General features: G+C 38.9%; 1 protein-coding gene across 5 annotated transcripts in view; it reads left to right on the top strand.

The window, feature by feature from the left end:
* The window catches only part of Ptpmeg2 (Protein tyrosine phosphatase Meg2), a 326,150-nt gene that overhangs the window by 127,348 nt on the left and 179,383 nt on the right, over positions 1-19,419 (top strand). The window contains exon 1 of one of the 5 annotated variants that reach the window (XM_073974520.1): positions 17,442-18,320. The exons of the other annotated variants lie outside the window; for them this stretch is intronic. Coding sequence (XP_073830621.1) covers positions 18,273-18,320 — 48 coding nt within the window. The 5' untranslated portion in view covers positions 17,442-18,272. Of the gene's footprint in view, positions 1-17,441; positions 18,321-19,419 lie in introns of those variants that run through there. 5 annotated transcript variants of the gene reach the window in all.

Raw genomic sequence — 19,419 nt, 5'->3', positions numbered from 1 at the left:
TACAATGGATGGTCTTGTGTTAGGTCCTGACGGTATCTCCATGGTAGTGCTGAAACAGCTGGATGAGACGGAAGTTGAGTATCTCACAAAATTTATCAACCTGTCGAAAAGCACCCACGTCGTGCCCAAAGTCTGGAAATGGGCAGGGTGGTCCCGCTACTAAAGCTAGGCAAGGATTCAAGTTAAGGTGAATCGTAGAGGCCGGCTTCGCTTTTGTCGCCCGACTTACTCCCCTCCCGAATCAAATACAATTATTCATCAGCATAGGTTCCGTAAACAGCATAGCTGCACACCATCTCCGTACATATTACTTGAGAACTCAATCGGAACAAGCCGTGAGATAGGACAGTCAGTGTTGATGGCGCTCAACATATCAAAAGCCTTTGATACTGTCAAGCACTCCACTTTGTTTGAGGACATCGAGCAGACTACCCTCTGGCTAAGTTTGAAACGTTTGATAATAAATTATATGTGTGGGCGCAAATTTTACGTGGAGTTCAGGAACAAGTAGTCGAGTCCCCGTAGATTGATGCAGGGAGTTCCCCAAGGTAGGGTAATATCTCCGAAACTGTTTAATTTATCCTCTCCCTTTTGATCCCCCAGACGGTATTGAGATAGCCTCAGGTACCCTCCCGGATGTCATTTTTGAAAGACTGAATTCCTATTTGATCAATTCGATTTCATTTCTTTTTTCCGCGCAAATATGCACCACTATGTCCATGGCTACTATGTTTGCCATATGGACAGCGAATGTCCTGTATATTTCCGAACACTTACTACCAAAAATTCTAAGGGTAACATTCGACAGCATGCCATCAGTGGACCATCCGCATGAGGAATCGTGATTTCATCAGTCATCCTAATCACCGTATTGTGGATAGGACTCCCCCTCTAGGATGTGCGTGAAGATAAAATCGATTTTAAAAAAAACATTTAGCAAAGACACATTCTCTCACGTAACAGACTTATAACAGTTTTATAACAGTGGGTAAAAACGATTTTGAGAAAATCATTTTGAAGGATATATATTTTAGACTATTTCTCAGGATGTAGAAAAGATACGCGCACAGGGAAAGCAGCATTGGACAGCTGAAATCTCCACTTTCCACAAATGAAAAACAGGTTTTGAAATATCGACTGTTTATGAAAAGGCTACATTTGTGCGTGTGTGTGTGGTCGATATTTCAAAATTTCTACAATCATCATGTATTGAAATTATTATTTTCTGCAAGTGCTCCCTATACCCTATTTAACGGTACCCGCCATATATTCGCAGGACGCATAAATTTTTCCTAGCGGGCCCTCAATAGGTCCACCCACAAATATGGAGTGTTTTCATAAACAATCGATATTTCAAAATTTCTACAATCATCATGTCGACGCCTCCAAACAATAGTATGCTAAGTCGACTTAGCATGTTTTCAAGTTCTTTACATTTTAATATTTAACGTCCTTTAACTTAAATTCTGTCAAATTTTGGTAATAATCGGACAATCCGAACAGAAGTTATAAACAAATATTTACTTAGCATAGTACTGAAGGTCAAAGAAATTTCCAAACTTTTAGAGCTTGTCCTGCAAAACTCACTGTTCAGAAATAGCAAAATATTATTTGGAGGTGTCGAACGTCCTTTAACTTAAATTCTGTCAAATTTTGGTAACGATCGGTCAATCCGAACAGAAGTTATAAACAAATATTGACTTAGCATAGTACTGAAGTTCAAAAAAATTTCCACACTTTGAGAGCTTCTCCTGCAAAACTCACTTTTTAGACTTAGCATACTATTATTTGGAGGTGTCGATGTATTAAAATTATTATTTTCTGAAAGTGTCCCTAGTTTCAAAATTTCTACAATCATCATGTAGTGAAATTATTATTTTCTAAAAGTGCTCCCAGTACTCTATTTAACGGTGCCCGCCATGTATCCGCAGGACGCATACATTTTTCCTAGGGGGCATAAACGATCGATATTTCAAAATTTCTACAATCATCATGTATTGAAATTATTATTTTCTGAAAGTACCCTATTTAACGGTGCCCGCCATGTATTCGCAGGACGCATACATTTTTCCTAGGGGGCCCCTCAATAGGTAGACCCACAAATAACGGTCGATATTTCAAAATTTATACAATCATCATGTGCTGAAATTGCTCCCAATAGCCTATTTAACGGTACCCGCCATATATTCGAGGACGCATACATTTTTCCTAGGGGGTCCCTCAATAGGTCCACACACATATGGAGCCTTTTCATAAACAGTCGATGTTTCAAAACATGTTTTCATTTGTGGAAAGTGGACACTTTCAGCTGTCCAATGCTGATTTCCGTGTGTGCGTATCTTTTCTACATCCTGAGAAATAGTCTAAAATATATATCCTTCAAAATGATTTTCTCAAAATCGTTTTCACAACTGTTATAAATCTGTTATACGTGAGAGAATGTGTCTTTGCTAAATGTAGTGGTGGTTTTTCAAAATCGATTTTATCTTCACGCACATCCTTCTAGGGCAGAGACGGGCTTCTTTGCAAAGACAGTATAGTGAGCGCGCCCACTGAGTTGTTTTTGCATTTGCTTCTCTCTCTCTCACTTACAGTGTAAGTGAATGAAAACAAACAATTAACATCATGTGGTTGTTGTTTTCTTCACTCATACATACACACGTACTAAAACATTGAAGGAAATTCTTGGGCGACGCTGCTCTAGGGCATGTCAGGAGCGAACTTCATGATCTAGAGCAGTGGAAGGCATTGTGACTCACAAGAGAGCCCATGTGCTCTAAGTGAGCGTAAATTGGTTATCGCTCACAGCCTGTGTAGATGCTAACATGTGAACAACAACAAATTTACGCTCATTGAGAGCACAAGGGAGATCCAAAAATTTTCTCTGTCTCACTCTGATCTAGAGAGATGTCCAACGATATACGAGCTCCTAGATCAGCAAGCCTACCAAACGGGTTTGGACAACATTCACACAGTTGCAGTCGCAGATGCCATAAACAACTATAATGTGGAAGTGACCGTGTGAATACGGTTAGGATGGTGCAGCCATCCAAATTAATATTACCGAGTATGCGGTACAAGCTCCTTTTCAACTGCCCTACCAAATCTACTCAATTCACTCCAGTAGTTTTGTGGTTACAACCTATGGAAGCAGCCAAATTTCGTGACTCGGAGATAGAGCCAGATGATATCATATGCTGCAATAAACCGGGTTGATCTAAAATTTGTTCTTCGTAATATTTCTTCAGACATAAATCAGGTTCGAATTAGGACTATACCCAGCAAAAATCCTCATTACAAACCTTCTTTCCCACCCATTATTTTAACAAGGGCATGTCGCGCGAAAATTCTGGTTATTTTGTAACCACTGGACAAAGTAGATTGTAACCACTGAAATAAGTAGATACTGAGTAGATTCTGACTACTTATTTCAGTGGTTACAAAATAACCAGATATTTCGCGCGACATGCGCTTGTTCAAATAATGGGTGGGAAAGGAGGTTTGTAATGAGGATTTTTGCTGGGTAAAGGCGCAATCTGTTAGTTCTCCCAGACAAAATTTCAAACTTTTTAGCACAAATTTGCTGCAGGTTGTTCTCGCAACCGCTATTACAATTTTACTATAGTTTCGGATGCAAATCCATACTTCCTGCGATTCAGTTCCTCGAGATAAATTGATCAATATAAGAATTCCCATGCAGTCATAAAGGGCAGAGCATTTTTTCAAGTGAACATACAAAATCATTTTAAATTTTCCAGAAATAAACAACAACAACATATATACTGCAGTAAAATTCCATCTTAAAGTTCCATCTCGGTGTTAAAAGTCCCATTATTGTTCAAGTAAATAAAAAAACTGGCAGGATGTTAAGTTAAACTCTTCTTTTTCTGTAAATGTCATCGTGGTACTATAAAGGTTAGGCGGACATTCACATCTATTACTCTTAAACACATCCTTTTCCCACAAAAAAACCAGAATCATGCCTTTTCAGGAGGCAATGAACATAGAATTGCTATGCTTTTCATTCTGCAAATACATGCATGCGGCAGCAGAAGCAGCAGCAGATGTAATGATAACGCAAAACGATAGGAAATACTCATGTTTTGCAGTTTGTGAAGTTCTTTTGTGAGAACACAATCAGCCAGCTATCCATTTGATTTCTATGGTGTAGATTCTGTATCACAAAGGAAATTGTTCTGTTCCTGTGAACGAAAGAACATGTTATTGAGTAATACAAAAGAAACAAACAAAAAACTAAAATTTATATATGAAGTTATGATGATGATGATGAGGGGAAATTGTTGTAAACTAATAACATTGATATTACACCGGGAACTCAGGAGACAAATGGAGTTGGTGGCCATTTAAGGCAGGAAAACTTTAATAACAAAGCTAAAGAGTTGGCAATACATTTCAATTGAAGTGTTAGAATTGCTGGATGGGTTCGTATGTGAAATATTCTCAGCAATTGATACTTTTTTAAAATAAACCCATTTCTTCAATGCAGCAATGGTGGATTTTGCACCTTAAGAAGCATTTTTCCTACCACGAAGATCTGATTTTTATACCCTCAGCATTTATTCTAACTAGGGTATATCAACTTTGATAGGACCAATATAGTTTTAGACCGACCCAAGAATGTTTGGACGAAATCCGTTACAGACAATTTGGAGTCGGTTTAGCCCTGTCCGTCTGTCTGGCTGGAACGCACGATAACTCTCGAACGGATCAGTCGATTCGATCCCAAATTTGACCTTCGTAATATTTTATCCAAACGTTTTAAGTTTCAAAAATGGGCCATATCAGTCCACTCCTTCGGGTACCATTTTTACATTTTACGTCCTTTAACTTAAATTCTGTCAAATTTTGGTAATGATCGGTCCATCCGAACAGAAGTTATAAACAAATATTGACTTAGCAGAGTACTGAAGGTCAAAGAAATTTCCAAACTTTTAGAACTTGTCCTGCAAAACTCACTTTTCCGAATTAGCAAACTATTGTTTGGAAGTGTTGAACGTCCTTTAACTTAAATTATGTCAAATTTTGGTAATGATCGGTCAATCCGAACAGAAGTTATAAACTAATGGGTCTATCTTGTATTGCCACTAAACTTGCGTTGTCAGTTGTCTGCGCGACTGAGACGAAATGTTGTACCATTAATGTCAACTCAACTGGGTGGTCGATAAACATGTTATCGATCAGTGTTTTTTCAAACTTGTGACCTCTATTCACCAAAAAAAAAAAAAAACATTTTAAAAATAATTGCGCTTTAGATAACTCTTTTGTGTATTCTGGACAATATTTTAATATTTTGGCTGAGTTTTCGAGCAAATTTGGAAAACAAGCCAAGATTGGAATATAACCTGCCCATTGAATCTTCGGATCGTCAAGTTTTATTTGCTGTCCCAAAAAATGATAAGTTCGGTGGAATTATTTTTTGATGATGAAGAAAATGTACAGGACATTGCATCTATTAGAAGAAATTTGAGGGACAAGTCGAATCCATTGGAATTGCCATCTGCACTGTAAGCTGATGATCATGTGGAAAGATCTGTATAATCAGTAAATTATTTCAGGTTTAAGGCGTATTTTCGATTGCCAAAGGATCCCGTAGTTTACGTTGTGGAAACGTTAAAGGATGACTTCAAAGTAAGTTACAGATCAACAGCAATACCCCCACTTTCAAAAGTGTGCGCAGCGTTGCGATTGTTTGAGTCCCATGGCAATGATTTCAACAATTGCATGGCTCAATCTACATTGTGGAGAGTATTGAAGGAAATTGTCCACTTGATAGAGGACAAATTGTGTGTTTCGAAGTTGACAGAGGAGGAAAAAAGGCAAAATAAAAACCATTTTTATTCAAAAACGAAATTCCCTGGTGTAGTTGGCTATATAGATGGAGCACATATGCACATTATGGGTCCAAAGGAGGATGTTCGTCATTTGTACTTAAACTGAACCTACTGTATTTGTCACCAAATTCATTTGCAAAAGATTTGCTGCTGTCCGCTCCAAAGGCGATAGATTCACTTATTGTGATGGACCACCACCAGCGTCGTTGAAGTTTATTTTATTTTGAGGCATTTTCTTTTTCAACTTTGCTTTAAAGTGAATCCAGGCTCTGCCACTCTTCAGGTGTTCGTGTTGGAAGTTCATGGCTGTTTAAACTGTCCGAAATGGACCTCCACACTTCATCCGCTGTGGCTTTGGTTTCACCAAAACTCCCGAACTCCTCGGGCTAAGTTTGGATTTTCACTCAGTTTATCAATTAATATTTACATTTTTTTATCAATATATTTACACAAAATTGATTAATGATGCAAAGAATCAAAAATGTTCACTGCAACTGAAAATTGGTGGTTGCTGAAAACCAGTCGCTTCGTCAACCGAGATTCGCAACTTCAGTTGAGAGTTGCAATACGTGAATCAATTTTGACAACTGGCAACGCCACTCAACGATAATTGTTATCGATGATCGACCCCTAATATTGACTTAGCATAGTACTGAAGGTTAAAAAATTTTCCAAACTTTGAGAGCTTCTCCTGCAAAACTTACATTTCAGACTTAGCATACTATTGTTTGGAGGTGTCGACATGATGTTCATCGTTTGTTTATGTACACGTACATTGTACGTGAGAGAGAGAAGCAAATACAAAAACAACTCAGTGGGCGCCCTCACTATGCTGTCATGCAAAGAAGCGCGTCCCTGCTCTAGAGATCCGTACATGGAATGTATGGGGTTAGCGGTAAAGTGTGGTAAGACCGAGGTAGACCTGCTTATTTTATAGCTCCACGTTTTACACGTTGAATGAAGACGCTCTTACGAGGATAAGAGGAGATTACCACAGTTCGCCATCATATCACCATTATGGCACCAAATCTGATAAATAACGTATCCTGGCAACCAGTCATTACCCACAAGAACAGGCCGTGGGACCGAACGATCGATTCGATATCGTCAACCTTGCCAAGCTGTTCGAGAACATAGGGAAGACTTTTCTCCAGTCCTGTTTAAAACATTGGATAATAAACTATAGGTGCGGCCGCCATTCGTTTGTTGAATTCAGAAACAAGAAGTCCATAACCAGTAGAGCGAAATAGGGAGCTCCCCAAGGCGGGGTGACATCGCCGGAACTGTTTAACCTCTACCTCTCTGAAATTCCAAACCCTCCAGACGGCATAGAGATCGTCATGTATGCGGATGATTGTACGATCTTGGTGTCGTGTCGTATCGTCGATGATAGATTAAATGTCTACTTAGCTGACATATTGCAGTTCTTCCTTCTGAGGAATCCAATTGAGAGCAAGTGAGCGTAAATAATGCATTGCAATTTATGCACACTTGCTCTCAGTAAGCGCACACTGCCGGTCGCAGGAGTAAATATTTGCCTAATGTGACCTTACCTTTAGCTATGCGGCGCCAGTGTGGTATGCGAATGTTACCGCTATGCAGTGGAAGAATATTCAAACCTACCAGAATCGACCCGTGAGGGCTGCAACGCCGGTGGACCAACTTAATGATGATACGAAGATTTTACCGGTGCACAGGATGTTGCAGTACCTACTTGAGTGTTATCGTCGTGAGCATCTCTGCATGACCTAATGTAGAAAATTCCCTCACCCAGGCACACCATTATCCCGAGAGAGAGGTCCAACGGTATAAACGAGAACCTCTTGAGCCTATCCGGCAGGCTTGGATAGCATTCACACTAATTGGGGACCACCCCTTATTCATCGTAGCTTAAGAACGCCAGCTTGCAAGGCCCAGTTAAGATTCGGACGATGTAGCGATGTAGAACAATGTAATGCCTTCTAAAGAGGTTTTCTATACATAAAAGACCGTCTTAAAGGGTCCGCCAAAAGGGGTCTTCTATACATAGGAGACCACCCAAAGGGGTCTTCTATACATAGAAGACCGCCTAAAGGGGTCTTCTATACCCCGAAAGGGGTCTTCTATACATAAAAGGCCGCCTAAAGGGGTCTTCTATACATAGACGACCTCACAAAGGGGTCTTTTATTAATAGAAGACATACTAAAGGGTTCGTCTACACGTAGAAAACATCCTAAAGGAGTCTTCTATACATGGAAGACATCCTAAAGGGGTCTTCTGTACATAGAAGAACTCCTAAAGGGGTCTTCTATACATAGAAGGCCTCCTAAAGGGGTCTTCTATACATAGAAGGCCTCCTAAAGGGGTCTTCTATACATAGAAGGCCTCCTAAAGGGGTCTTCTATACATAGAAGGCCTCCTAAAGGGGTCTTCTATACATAGAAGGCCTCCTAAAGGGGTCTTCTATACATAGAAGGCCTCCTAAAGGGGTCTTCTATACATAGAAGGCCTCCTAAAGGGGTCTTCTATACATAGAAGGCCTCCTAAAGGGGTCTTCTATATATAGAAAACCTCATAAAGGGGTCTTCTATACATAGAAGACCGCCTAAAGGGGTCTTCTATACATGGAAGACAGACCGCCTAAAGGGGTCTTCTATACATAGAAGACCTCACAAACTGGTCTTTTATTTATAGAAGACATACTAAAGGGTTCGTCTACACATAGAAAAAACATCCTGGTCTTTTATAAATAGAAGACCTCCTAAAGCAGTCTTATATACATAGACGACATCCTAAAGAGGCCTTCTATATATAGAAGACCTCGCAAAGGGGTCTTCTATACATAGAAGACCTCCTAAAGGGGTCTTCTATATATAGAAAACCTCATAAAGGGGTATTCTATACATAGAAGACTGCCTAAAGGGGTCTTCTATACATGAAAGACCGCCTAAAGGGGTCTTATATACATAGAAGACCGCCTAAAGGGGTCTTCTATACATAGAAGACCGCCTAAGGGGATCTTCTATACATAGAAGACCGCCTAAAGATGTCTTCTATACATAGAAGACCGCCTAAAGGGGTCTTCTATATTTAGAAGACCGCCTAAAGGGGCCTTCTATACATAAAAGGCCGCCTAAAGGGGTCTTCTATACAAAGAAGACCTCACAAAGGGGTCTTTTATTTATAGAAGACATACTAAAGAGTTCGTCTACACGTAGAAAAACATCCTAAAGGGGTCTTCTGTACATAGAATACCTCCTAAAGGGGTCTTCTGTACATAGAAGACCTCCTAAAGGGGTCTTCTATACATAGAATACTTCCTAAGGGGGTCTTCTATACAAAGAAGACCTCCTAAAGGGGCCTTCTATACATAGAAGACCTCCTAAAGTGGTCTTGTATACATAGAATAATTCCTAAAGGGGTCTTCTATACGTAGAAGGCCGCCTAAAGGGATCTTCTATACATAGAAGACCTCACAAACTGGTCTTTTATTTATAGAAGACATACTAAAGGGTTCGTCTACACATAGAAAAAACATCCTGAAAGAGTCTTCTATACATAGAAGACATCCTAAAGGGGTCTTCTATATATGGAAGACCTCCTAAAGGGGTCTTCTATACATAGAAGGCCTCCTAAAGGGGTCTTCTATACATAGAAGGCCTCCTAAAGGGGTCTTCTATACATAGAAGGCCTCCTAAAGGGGTCTTCTATACATAGAAGGCCTCCTAAAGGGGTCTTCTATATATAGAAAACCTCATAAAGGGGTCTTCTATACATAGAATACCGCCTAAAGGAGTCTTCTATACATGGAAGACAGACCGCCTAAAGGGGTCTTCTATACATAGAAGACCTCACAAACTGGTCTTTTATTTATAGAAGACATACTAAAGGGTTCGTCTACACATAGAAAAAACATCCTGAAGGAGTCTTCTATACATAGAAGACATCCTAAAGGGGTCTTCTATATATGGAAGACCTCGCAAAGGGGTCTTCTATACATAGAAGACCTCGTAAAGGGGTCTTCTATACATAGAAGACCTCCTAAAGGGGTCTTCTATACATAGAAGGCCTCCTAAAGGGATCTTCTATACATAGAAGGCCTCCTAAAGGGGTCTTCTATACATAGAAGGCCTCCTAGAGGGGTCTTCTATATATAGAAAACCTCATAAAGGGGTCTTCTATACATAGAAGACCGCCTAAAGGGGTCTTCTATACATAGAAGACCGCCTAAAGGGGTCTTCTATACATAGAAGACCGCCTAAATATGTCTTCTATACATAGAAGACCGCCTAAATATGTCTTCTATACATAGAAGACCGCCTAAAGATGTCTTCTATACATAAAAGACCGTCTATACATGGAATACTTCCTAAAGGGGTCTTATATACATAGAAGACCGCCAAAAGGGGTCTTATATACATATAAGACCGCCTAAAGGGGTCTTCTATACATAGAAAAAACATCCTGAAGGAGTCTTCTATACATAGAAGACATCCTAAAGGGGTCTTCTATATATGGAAGACCTCGCAAAGGGGTCTTCTATACATAGAAGACCTCGTAAAGGGGTCTTCTATATATAGAAAACCTCATAAAGGGGTCTTCTATACATAGAAGACCGCCTAAAGGGGTCTTCTATATATGGAAGACAGACCGCCTAAAGGGGTCTTCTATACATAGAAGACCGCCTAAATATGTCTTCTATACATAGAAGACCGCCTAAATATGTCTTCTATACATAGAAGACCGCCTAAATATGTCTTCTATACATAGAAGACCGCCTAAATATGTCTTCTATACATAGAAGACCGCCTAAAGATGTCTTCTATACATAAAATACCGTCTATACATGGAATACTTCCTAAAGGGGTCTTATATACATAGAAGACCGCCAAAAGGGGTCTTATATACATAGAAGACCGCCTAAAGGGGTCTTCTATACATAGAAGACCACCTAAAGGGATCTTCTATACATAGAAGACCGCCTAAAGATGTCTTCTATACATAGAAGACCGTCTAAAGGGGTCTTCTATATCTAGAAAACCGCCTAAAGGGGTCTTCTATATCTAGAAGACCGCCTAAAGGGGCCTTCTATACATAAAAGGCCGCCTAAAGGGGTCTTTTATTTATAGGAGACATACTAAAGAGTTCGTCTACACGTAGAAAAACATCCTAAAGGGGTCTTCTGTACATAGAATACCTCCTAAAGGGGTCTTCTGTACATAGAAGACCTCCTAAAGGGGTCTTCTATACATAGAATACTTCCTAAAGGGGTCTTCTATACATAGAAGACCTCCTAAAGGGGCCTTCTATACATAGAAAAGCTCCTAAAGGGGTGTTCTATACATAGACCACTTCCTAAAGGGGTCTTCTATACATAGAATACTTCCTAAAGGGGTCTTCTGTACATAGAAGACCACCTAAAGGGGTCTTCTATACATAGAAGGCCTCACAAAGGGGCCTTTTATTTATAGAAGACATACTAAAGGGTTCGTCGACACGTAGAAAAACATCCTGAAGGAGTCTTCTATACATAGAAGACATCCTAAAGGGGTCTTCTATGCATAGAAGACCTTCTAAAGGGGTCTTTTGTACATAGAAGACCTTCTAAAGGGGTCTTTTGTACATAGAAGACCTCATAAAGGGGTCTTCTATACATAGAATACTTCCTAAAGGGGTCTTCTATACATAGAAGACCTCCTAAAGGGGTCTTCTATCCATAGAAGATGTCCTAGAAGGGTCTTCTCTACATAAAAGACCTCTGATGATCTCTTAAAGGGGATTTCTATACATAGAATACCTCTATACATAGAAGACCTCATAAAGGGGTCTTCTATACATAGAATACTTCCTAAAGGGGTCTTCTATACATAGAATACTTCCTAAAGGGGTCTTCTATACATAGAAGACCTCCTAAAGGGGTCTTCTATCCATAGAAGATGTCCTAGAAGGGTCTTCTCTACATAAAAGACCTCTGATGATCTCTTAAAGGGGATTTCTATACATAGAATACCTCTAAAAGGGGACAGGGCGGGAATATTCTCAACAATTGACCACTAAGATCTGATTTTTCTCTATAGAAAAATATACTCACCTGCTTATATCTTACTTTTTCCCCATACGAAAAAATACCTTATGCTGCTTAACTTACCTACCCTAACTATTTTTCAGTTGAGCATTTCTGATGTGTTGTTGTAGTGTCAGTATTTTTAGAGTCGTGTTGTTGTTATCAATCATCAATCTATACATTGTAATTTTTATTCGAAACTTTTTTATAGAAATATAGTCATTCATTTGAACTGCTGTTAATTTATTGCTGACACCAGCCTTGCTGAACTTGTTGTAATTTTTTTTATTCTGCAACTTTATCAGCAATTTGTACACGTCATAATTTAAATGGAATATCGTACGACAAATAATGAAGTTTCCCGTTTTTCGCTTTAAAAGCGATAAGTGACTCAATTTTAAGGTATGTTTAAGCTCTGTCATATTTCAAAATGCTGATTTTAAAATAGCTTACGCACGTTGTGGCGGCTAGTCATCATCAGCTGAGAACAGTGGGCATCAAGGTAGGCGAAATCACTGACTTTAGGACAATTTCAATATGGTGAAGGCAAAGCTAATTTCTATTAAACACCTTTTCCCAGGAGAAAGTAGTTTTTTTTTTATCAAAACATCTTCTGCTTCCAAATTGTGTGATGATCCTCCCATCTTACTTTCTCTCCCTCCCACATCACATACGACTTCTTATTCACATTAACTGTCAGCTTATTCCAGAAATTTATTTTTAAAATATCGAGATAGTGGAGTGATGGCAGTTAATACGACGACAACTCATTACTCGCTCACACATTTACTCATACATTGTGTTGAGAATTTATCCACTTCCCGTAAAACTTATCAGTTATCCGGCGGCCATGCATGCCGTTTGTATTTCTTTTTTAGTCAAACAGACGAACTGTCGTCTCTATGCTGGACGATGCTCACTAACTAAATTAGGGTGCAGCGCACACAATTTCTTCCCAGCGAAAAGTTTGCCTCCAAAGAGGCAGTTAAATTATATGTACAAGTGATTTGGAAGTGCATCAAATTATGCATTTTCACTCATGATTTTTACAAGGGAGTGACCCCGGAAAGAGGCACTCCATTGCACCGCATTTTAACTGACCCTTTGGCATTGCATTTTAACTGAACCTTTGGCACTGCATTTTAACTGACCCTTTGGCATTGCATTTTAACTGACCCTTTGGGGTAGAATAGGAGGCAGTCCAGAGCACGTGTTTTGAATAACAAAATAAAATGCATTTATTATTTGTGTAAAACAAAAATATTATTAACTTTATTAAATTAACACAAATTATTAAAATTCTCTATTGAATTCAATCGCAAACATTTGTGTTCCTCTGCTCTTCATTTAACCCAAGCTTAAGTGCTTTTGCTTCATCTGCTAAATGGGTTTGATATTGTCTTCCCGCAACAGTTAAGATTTCGACATGTACTCCAACAGCACTCCATTGGGGAATTTTCTTCTCGTGAGTTACCGGAAAAATGTTCACAAATTAAATATTATTTAGTTTGTATTAACAAATGTTTGGAAATGTTAACACGATTATCTCTTTTTGCAAATGTATTCCGCTGCCTGTAGAGATGTACAAACTGATTTATGTACATATAGGGATCTCTAACAACTGCTAATAAAATGTAGCGAACGGAGTGCCTTTTTCACGACTCCGTTTGGACTGCATCCGGATGCTGTTAAATTGTGAGGAATTGGAGTGCCTTTTTCACGACTCCGCTGAACTGAATCCGGATGTTGCTAAAATGTGACAAATGGATGTGATTCTTTGGATTGCATCCAAATGCGGTTAAAATGTGAGGAATGGAGTGCCTTTTTCACGACTCCGTTTGAACTGCATAAAAACATGCCGTGAAAGAACTAGTCTACATTGCACTACTTCCAATTTATTTTGCTGGGTTCCTGTGTGGTGGTGGGTGTGTGTGTGTGTGCATGCAGTCAGCGGTTCTTCTTAAAAGGCAGTATTTCTGTTGTGGGTGTTAAATTGCGGTTATTGTTTATTGACGGTGTCGTCACAAAGCTTATCTTCTAGGAATTCCATTTATGTTGAATTTTATTGAGACAAGAAAAAGTAATATAGAATTGACACGACTATGTGACACAATGGTAGGACAGTGGGCTAAACAGACAAAAATAATAATAAAAAAAATATTTTTGTGTGAGAAATATTTTAGCAGTGAGGTCTGTCACAGTTAGAAAGAAGACTACTTTATGAGATGTTCTATGCGTTGGAAATCTTTAATGTGTAGAAGATACCATTGGAAGATCTTCTGTGTACAAAATACTCATTTAGGAGTACTTCTATGAAGACTCTCTTACGAAATCTTTTATGTATAGAAGACTCTTTTTGGGGGTCTATATATATATAGAATACCATTTGGGATGTTTTCTATATAGAGAAGACCATTTTGGAAGGTTTTCTGTGTATTGAAGAACCCTTTGCAAGGTCTTCTATGTGGAGAAGACCCATTTGGTAGGTCTTTTACGTCCAGAAGACCCCTTTAAGAGGTATTCTATGTATAACGCACCCTTTTATGACGTATTCTATGTATAGAAGATCCCTTTAGGTGCTCTTTTATATATAAAATACTCCTTTGTGAGACATTTTATGTATAGAAGACCACTTTAAGAGTCATTCTATGTATAGAAGGCCACTTTGAGAGGCTTTCTATGTATAGAGGACCCCTTTATGAGGTCTACAATGCATATAAGATCTTTTTAGGAGATCTTATTTAGGATGCCTTACATGTATAGAGGACCCATTTTAGGAGGGATTCTATGTACATATATAATCGGGAATATCATGAATAAAAATTCCGTGCGGAATTTGTTGCCTTTCCCCAATTTCACAATTGTTTTTTTATATTTACCTCCTTAGGGGGGTCTTCTATGTGCAGAAGTTCCCTGAAGTAGTGTATAAAACCCTTCTGCTATGTGTAGAATATTTATTTATATACACGGAGTCCTTCTCTGTGTGGAAACCCCCCTTAGGAGGCCTTAAATGTGCAGAAGATACCTTTAAGGAGGTCTTCTTTAAGGATACTTCCTATTTGTAAAAAACCTTTTTTCGAGATGTTCCATGTGTAGAAAACCTCTTTAGGATATATTGTATGTGTAAAAGAGCGCTTTGGGGGGTCTTCTCTGCGTAGAAGACTCCTTTCGGTCGTCCTCTACATATATATAGAAGACCCTTTACGGGGTAGAAACCCGTTTAGGAGGTATTTTATATGTAGAAACCCCTTAAGGAGGTCTTGCATGTGTAGGAGACCCCTTTCGGAGGTCTTCTATGTGCAGAAAACCCCTTTAAGGGTTCTCTGTGTAGAAGACCCCTTAAGGAGGTCTTCTATGTGTAGAAGATGCCTTAAGAATGACTTTTATGTGCAGAAGACCCCTTTGGGAGGTCTTCTATGTATTGTGTAAAGGACCCCTTAAGAAGACCTATGTGTAGAAAATGCTTTAAGAAGAACTTTTATGTGTAGAAGACCCCTTTGGGTGGTCTTCTCTGTGTAGAAGACCCCTTTGGGAGGTATTCTATGTATAGAAAACCCCTTACGGGAGGCCTTCTATGTGTAGAAGATGCCTTAAGAAGGACTTTTATGTTAAGAAGACTCCTTTCGGAGGTCTGCTATATATAGAAGACCACTTACGGAGGTATTGTATGTGTAAAAGACCCTTTTCGGGCGTCTTCTCTGTATAGAAGACCTCTTACAGAGGCCTTCTATGTATAAAAAATCCCTTCAGGAGGCCTTTTATGTGTAAAAGACCCTTTAAGGGGTCTTCTATGTGTAGAAAGCCCCTTTAGCAGGTTTTCTTTATGTATCAGACCCCTTACGCAGGATTTTTTTTGGAAGACCCCTATGAAGAATTGTCTTCTATGTGTAGGTGACCCCTTTAGGAGGTCTTCTGTGTGTAAAAGACAAATAGCGAAGGTTTTCTATATGTGGATGACCCATTTAGGATGCCTTTTATGAGTAGAAGGGTTAGAACACCCATTTTCGAGCTTTTCCATGTACATAAGACCTCTTACGGAGGTCTTCTATGTGTAGAAAACCCCTTTGGGAGGTATTTTATGTGTAGAACACCCATTTAGGAGGTCTTCTATGCCTAGAAGACCCCTTAAGGAGGTATTTTATGTGTAGAAGAACTCTTTGGCAGGTCTTATATACACGGAGGCCTTCTCTGTCTAGAAAACCTCTTAAGGGGGTCTTATATGTGCGGAAGATCCCTTTAAGGAGGTCTTGTATGTGTAGGAGACCCATTTCGGAAATATTATCTATATAGAAGACCCCTTACGGAGGTCTGCTATGTATATAAGACCCCTTTAGGAGGCTTTCTATGTGTAAAATACTATTTAGGAGGTCTTCTACGCGTAGGAACCCCTTTAGTAGGTCTTCTTTATGTATCAGACCTCTTACGGAGGCATTCTTTTTGTGGAAGACCCTATGTGTAGAATACCCCTTACGGAGGACTTTATGTATATGAGACCCTTGAAGGATGTCTTCTATTTGTAAAAAACCCTTTAAGAGATGTTCCATGTGTAGAAAACCTCTTTAGGAGGTATTTTATGTGTGGAAGACCTATTTAGGAAGTGTTCTATGTGTAGAGGACACCTTTGGGAGTTGTTCTCTGTGTAGAAAACCACTTACGGAGGTCTCTGTGTAGAAGACCCCTTACGGAGGACTTTATGTATATGAGACCCTTGAAGAATGTCTTCTATTTGTAAAAAACCCTTTAAGGGATGTTCCATGTGTAGAAAACCTCTTTAGGAGGTATTTTATGTGTAGAAGACCCCTTTGGGAATTGTTCTATGTGTAGAAGACACCTTTGGGAGTTGTTCTATGTGTAGAAAACCCCTTATGGAGGTATTCTCTGTGTAGAAGACCCCTTTCGGAGATCTTCTATATATAGAAGACACCTTACGGAGGTCTTCTACGCGTAGAAAATCTCTTTAGGAGGTCTTGTATGTGTAGAAGACCCCTAAAGGATGTCTTGTATGTGTAGAAGACTCCTTTGGGAGGTGTTCTATGTGTAGAAGGTCTTCTCTGTATAGAATACTTCTTACGGAGGTCTTTTATGTATAGAAGACCCCTTAGCAGAGTTTCTAGGTGAAGAAGACCCCCTTAGCAGCTTTTATTTGTATATGTAGAAGATCTCTTTAGGCCCCCAAAAATTATTTTTAGGTTAAATTCATTTCAACGTTAGTCGAGCTGCAGCTGCTGCAATTTGTTGGACGTGATCACAGAAGGTCACACCATAGTATTTACATCTACTAACAACCTACAACAATAAGGGGTGATGATAAGGATTTACTGTATTAGACAGGGGTAACATTTTTATTTTGTCACAATTTGCTAACTGGTGTAAGAAGCCCGGTAGTAACAGCTCACATATGTATGGTTTGGCTTAGTTAGTCGCTACACAAAAATAAGCCAAATGCAACGCCAACATTTGTTTAGTTTTTTTGATTATTTTTCCATTGAATTGTGGTTGTTATTGTTGTGCGTTTGAAATGTTTATTCTGCAGTTAGTGGCGGCTGTAGATCGATCACCAACAGCGAGGCATATCGTCATCACAACTGTGGTCAGCAAGCCGTTTGGTTTACGCAGTAACAGTTGGCGACGCTGTTGGCGTCGCTTGGTTTTTAACCAACCACATAATAATGCCCCTCACCCCACAACGTCCACTCCACACATGTGTGCTTATGGGTAATGACCAATCAACCAACCGGCCAACCAGCCAGTCAAACATACGTTCGTCATACATTCGATCGGATTTTCGTCCCTTTCCATCATTAATTGCGTTATGAAAGTTTTCAGTTATGAATCAAACGCGAACCGGGTCGGATTTAATCTTCCACAAAAAGCTGCTATTCGAAATATTTCTTCGCTTTGTTTTTGGCTTTTCGTGTTAAGTGTTTGTTTCGGTTGCATTGCCATTAACGCATGGAATTTTATATCTTGAAACGTGCTCACTCGCCGCCGTCGTCGCCGTCCGTCATCATCATCATCCCAAAACAATAGTCATTACTAAGTGTTTTGAATTCGTTTGGATTTTGTTTTTTTTGTGCGTTTTATCACTGAAATTAAGATCGAGAGCAAGAAAATAAGAAAAAAAGTGTTGTGTATTTTGAAGTGAAATTCAGTAACAGAAGAAAGCAAAGAAAGGAAACAGCTTAAGTTCACATTTCATATCTATTTCACAATCTCTTGAATGGAGAGAAGAGTTCGTTAACCTACAGTTGAATAAATACAAAAGAGCAAATCAGAGCAAATAAATATATTTTAAAAGTTAATGTTTTCAAAGTGAAGAGTTTGGAGTGGTCCCCATCAATCTATGAATAAACTGGATATATAAAACTAAATCGAAATGGTCCAAATGTTTTTGTGCAATTCCAGTCGGGAGCAGTATAATCAGGTGTGTTTCATAAAGAAAAATATAACTTTTAGGTGTTAAAGTGAATCTTAGCCAGAGTGAATTAATAAAATACAATAGCGGTTTACGATTGTATAAAAATATCAGTTCTTTGTTCTTGCCAATAAAAGATCTGTCTGAATATGCGTAGGTTGAACGCAAAAATGTTGAATGAATTTGAGTCTAACGTTGGTCTCAATGAATTTTTTATTATGATCGTCAGAAATATAACAAAGAAACCTCTAAAAATAAATGGAACCAGAAGCAGAGATGGCATATATGACGACGATATTTTAGGTTTTTGAGGGTCATAATGTTGAAAACGTCGAAAATGTCACATACTTGTATAAACAGTAGTAAACGTCATAAATCGTTAAAACATTTTTTTTGTCTCGCTATGAATAGGTTGCGGGACTTTTATAACACAGTACATATAGACGTTAACACTTGTACGGATACATGTCCTGCGCATTCCTCATTAAACTATTGTAATGTACTATTGTAAATCGGCTAATTCATTTGTAAAAGTTTCGGCTCTGATTGCTCCCTATTACAATGTACAACACAAAAAATAATTACAAGATATTTCGGCCAGATTATGAAAGAGTACCGAAAAAAAGAAGACACGTGTATCGGCGTTTTGAAAGTTTACGTCGGGAAGTAACCTAAGTAGGCATGGCAAGTTTTTAAACGTTTTTGAAAAAAGGACCAAAAAGACGCCTTTACTGACATGAGGGTTATTTTTTCATAAAAAGATACCCCGCATTGTTGTCAGTAATATTGCCGAAGACACTTTATACCTAAAATGCAAGAATTTCATGGAATCTGATGTCGAATATTTCAAAACCTGTACAAATAGACGGAACTTGCCACGCCTATTTAGGTTACTTCCCGACGTAAACTTTCAAAACGCCGATACACGTGTCTTCTTTTTTTCGGTCTACTTTCTTCGAACTGAAACTGACCATAGGGGTTTTTACACCATTCGGGCAGTTTTCTCAAGAAATATGGACTTGCCCCTGAAAAACCTTTTTCCGTCGTAATTGAGGCAGCAAATGCGTGTTGCTTCAACAGAAATCCAAGTGATTCGAGGACAGGTCTT

The sequence above is a fragment of the Musca autumnalis genome, unplaced genomic scaffold (assembly GCF_047663935.1).
Source record: "Musca autumnalis isolate F117 unplaced genomic scaffold, ASM4766393v1 scaffold_3, whole genome shotgun sequence".
NCBI lineage: Eukaryota > Metazoa > Arthropoda > Insecta > Diptera > Muscidae > Musca > Musca autumnalis.
This window is presented reverse-complemented; position numbering and strand designations above follow the sequence as displayed.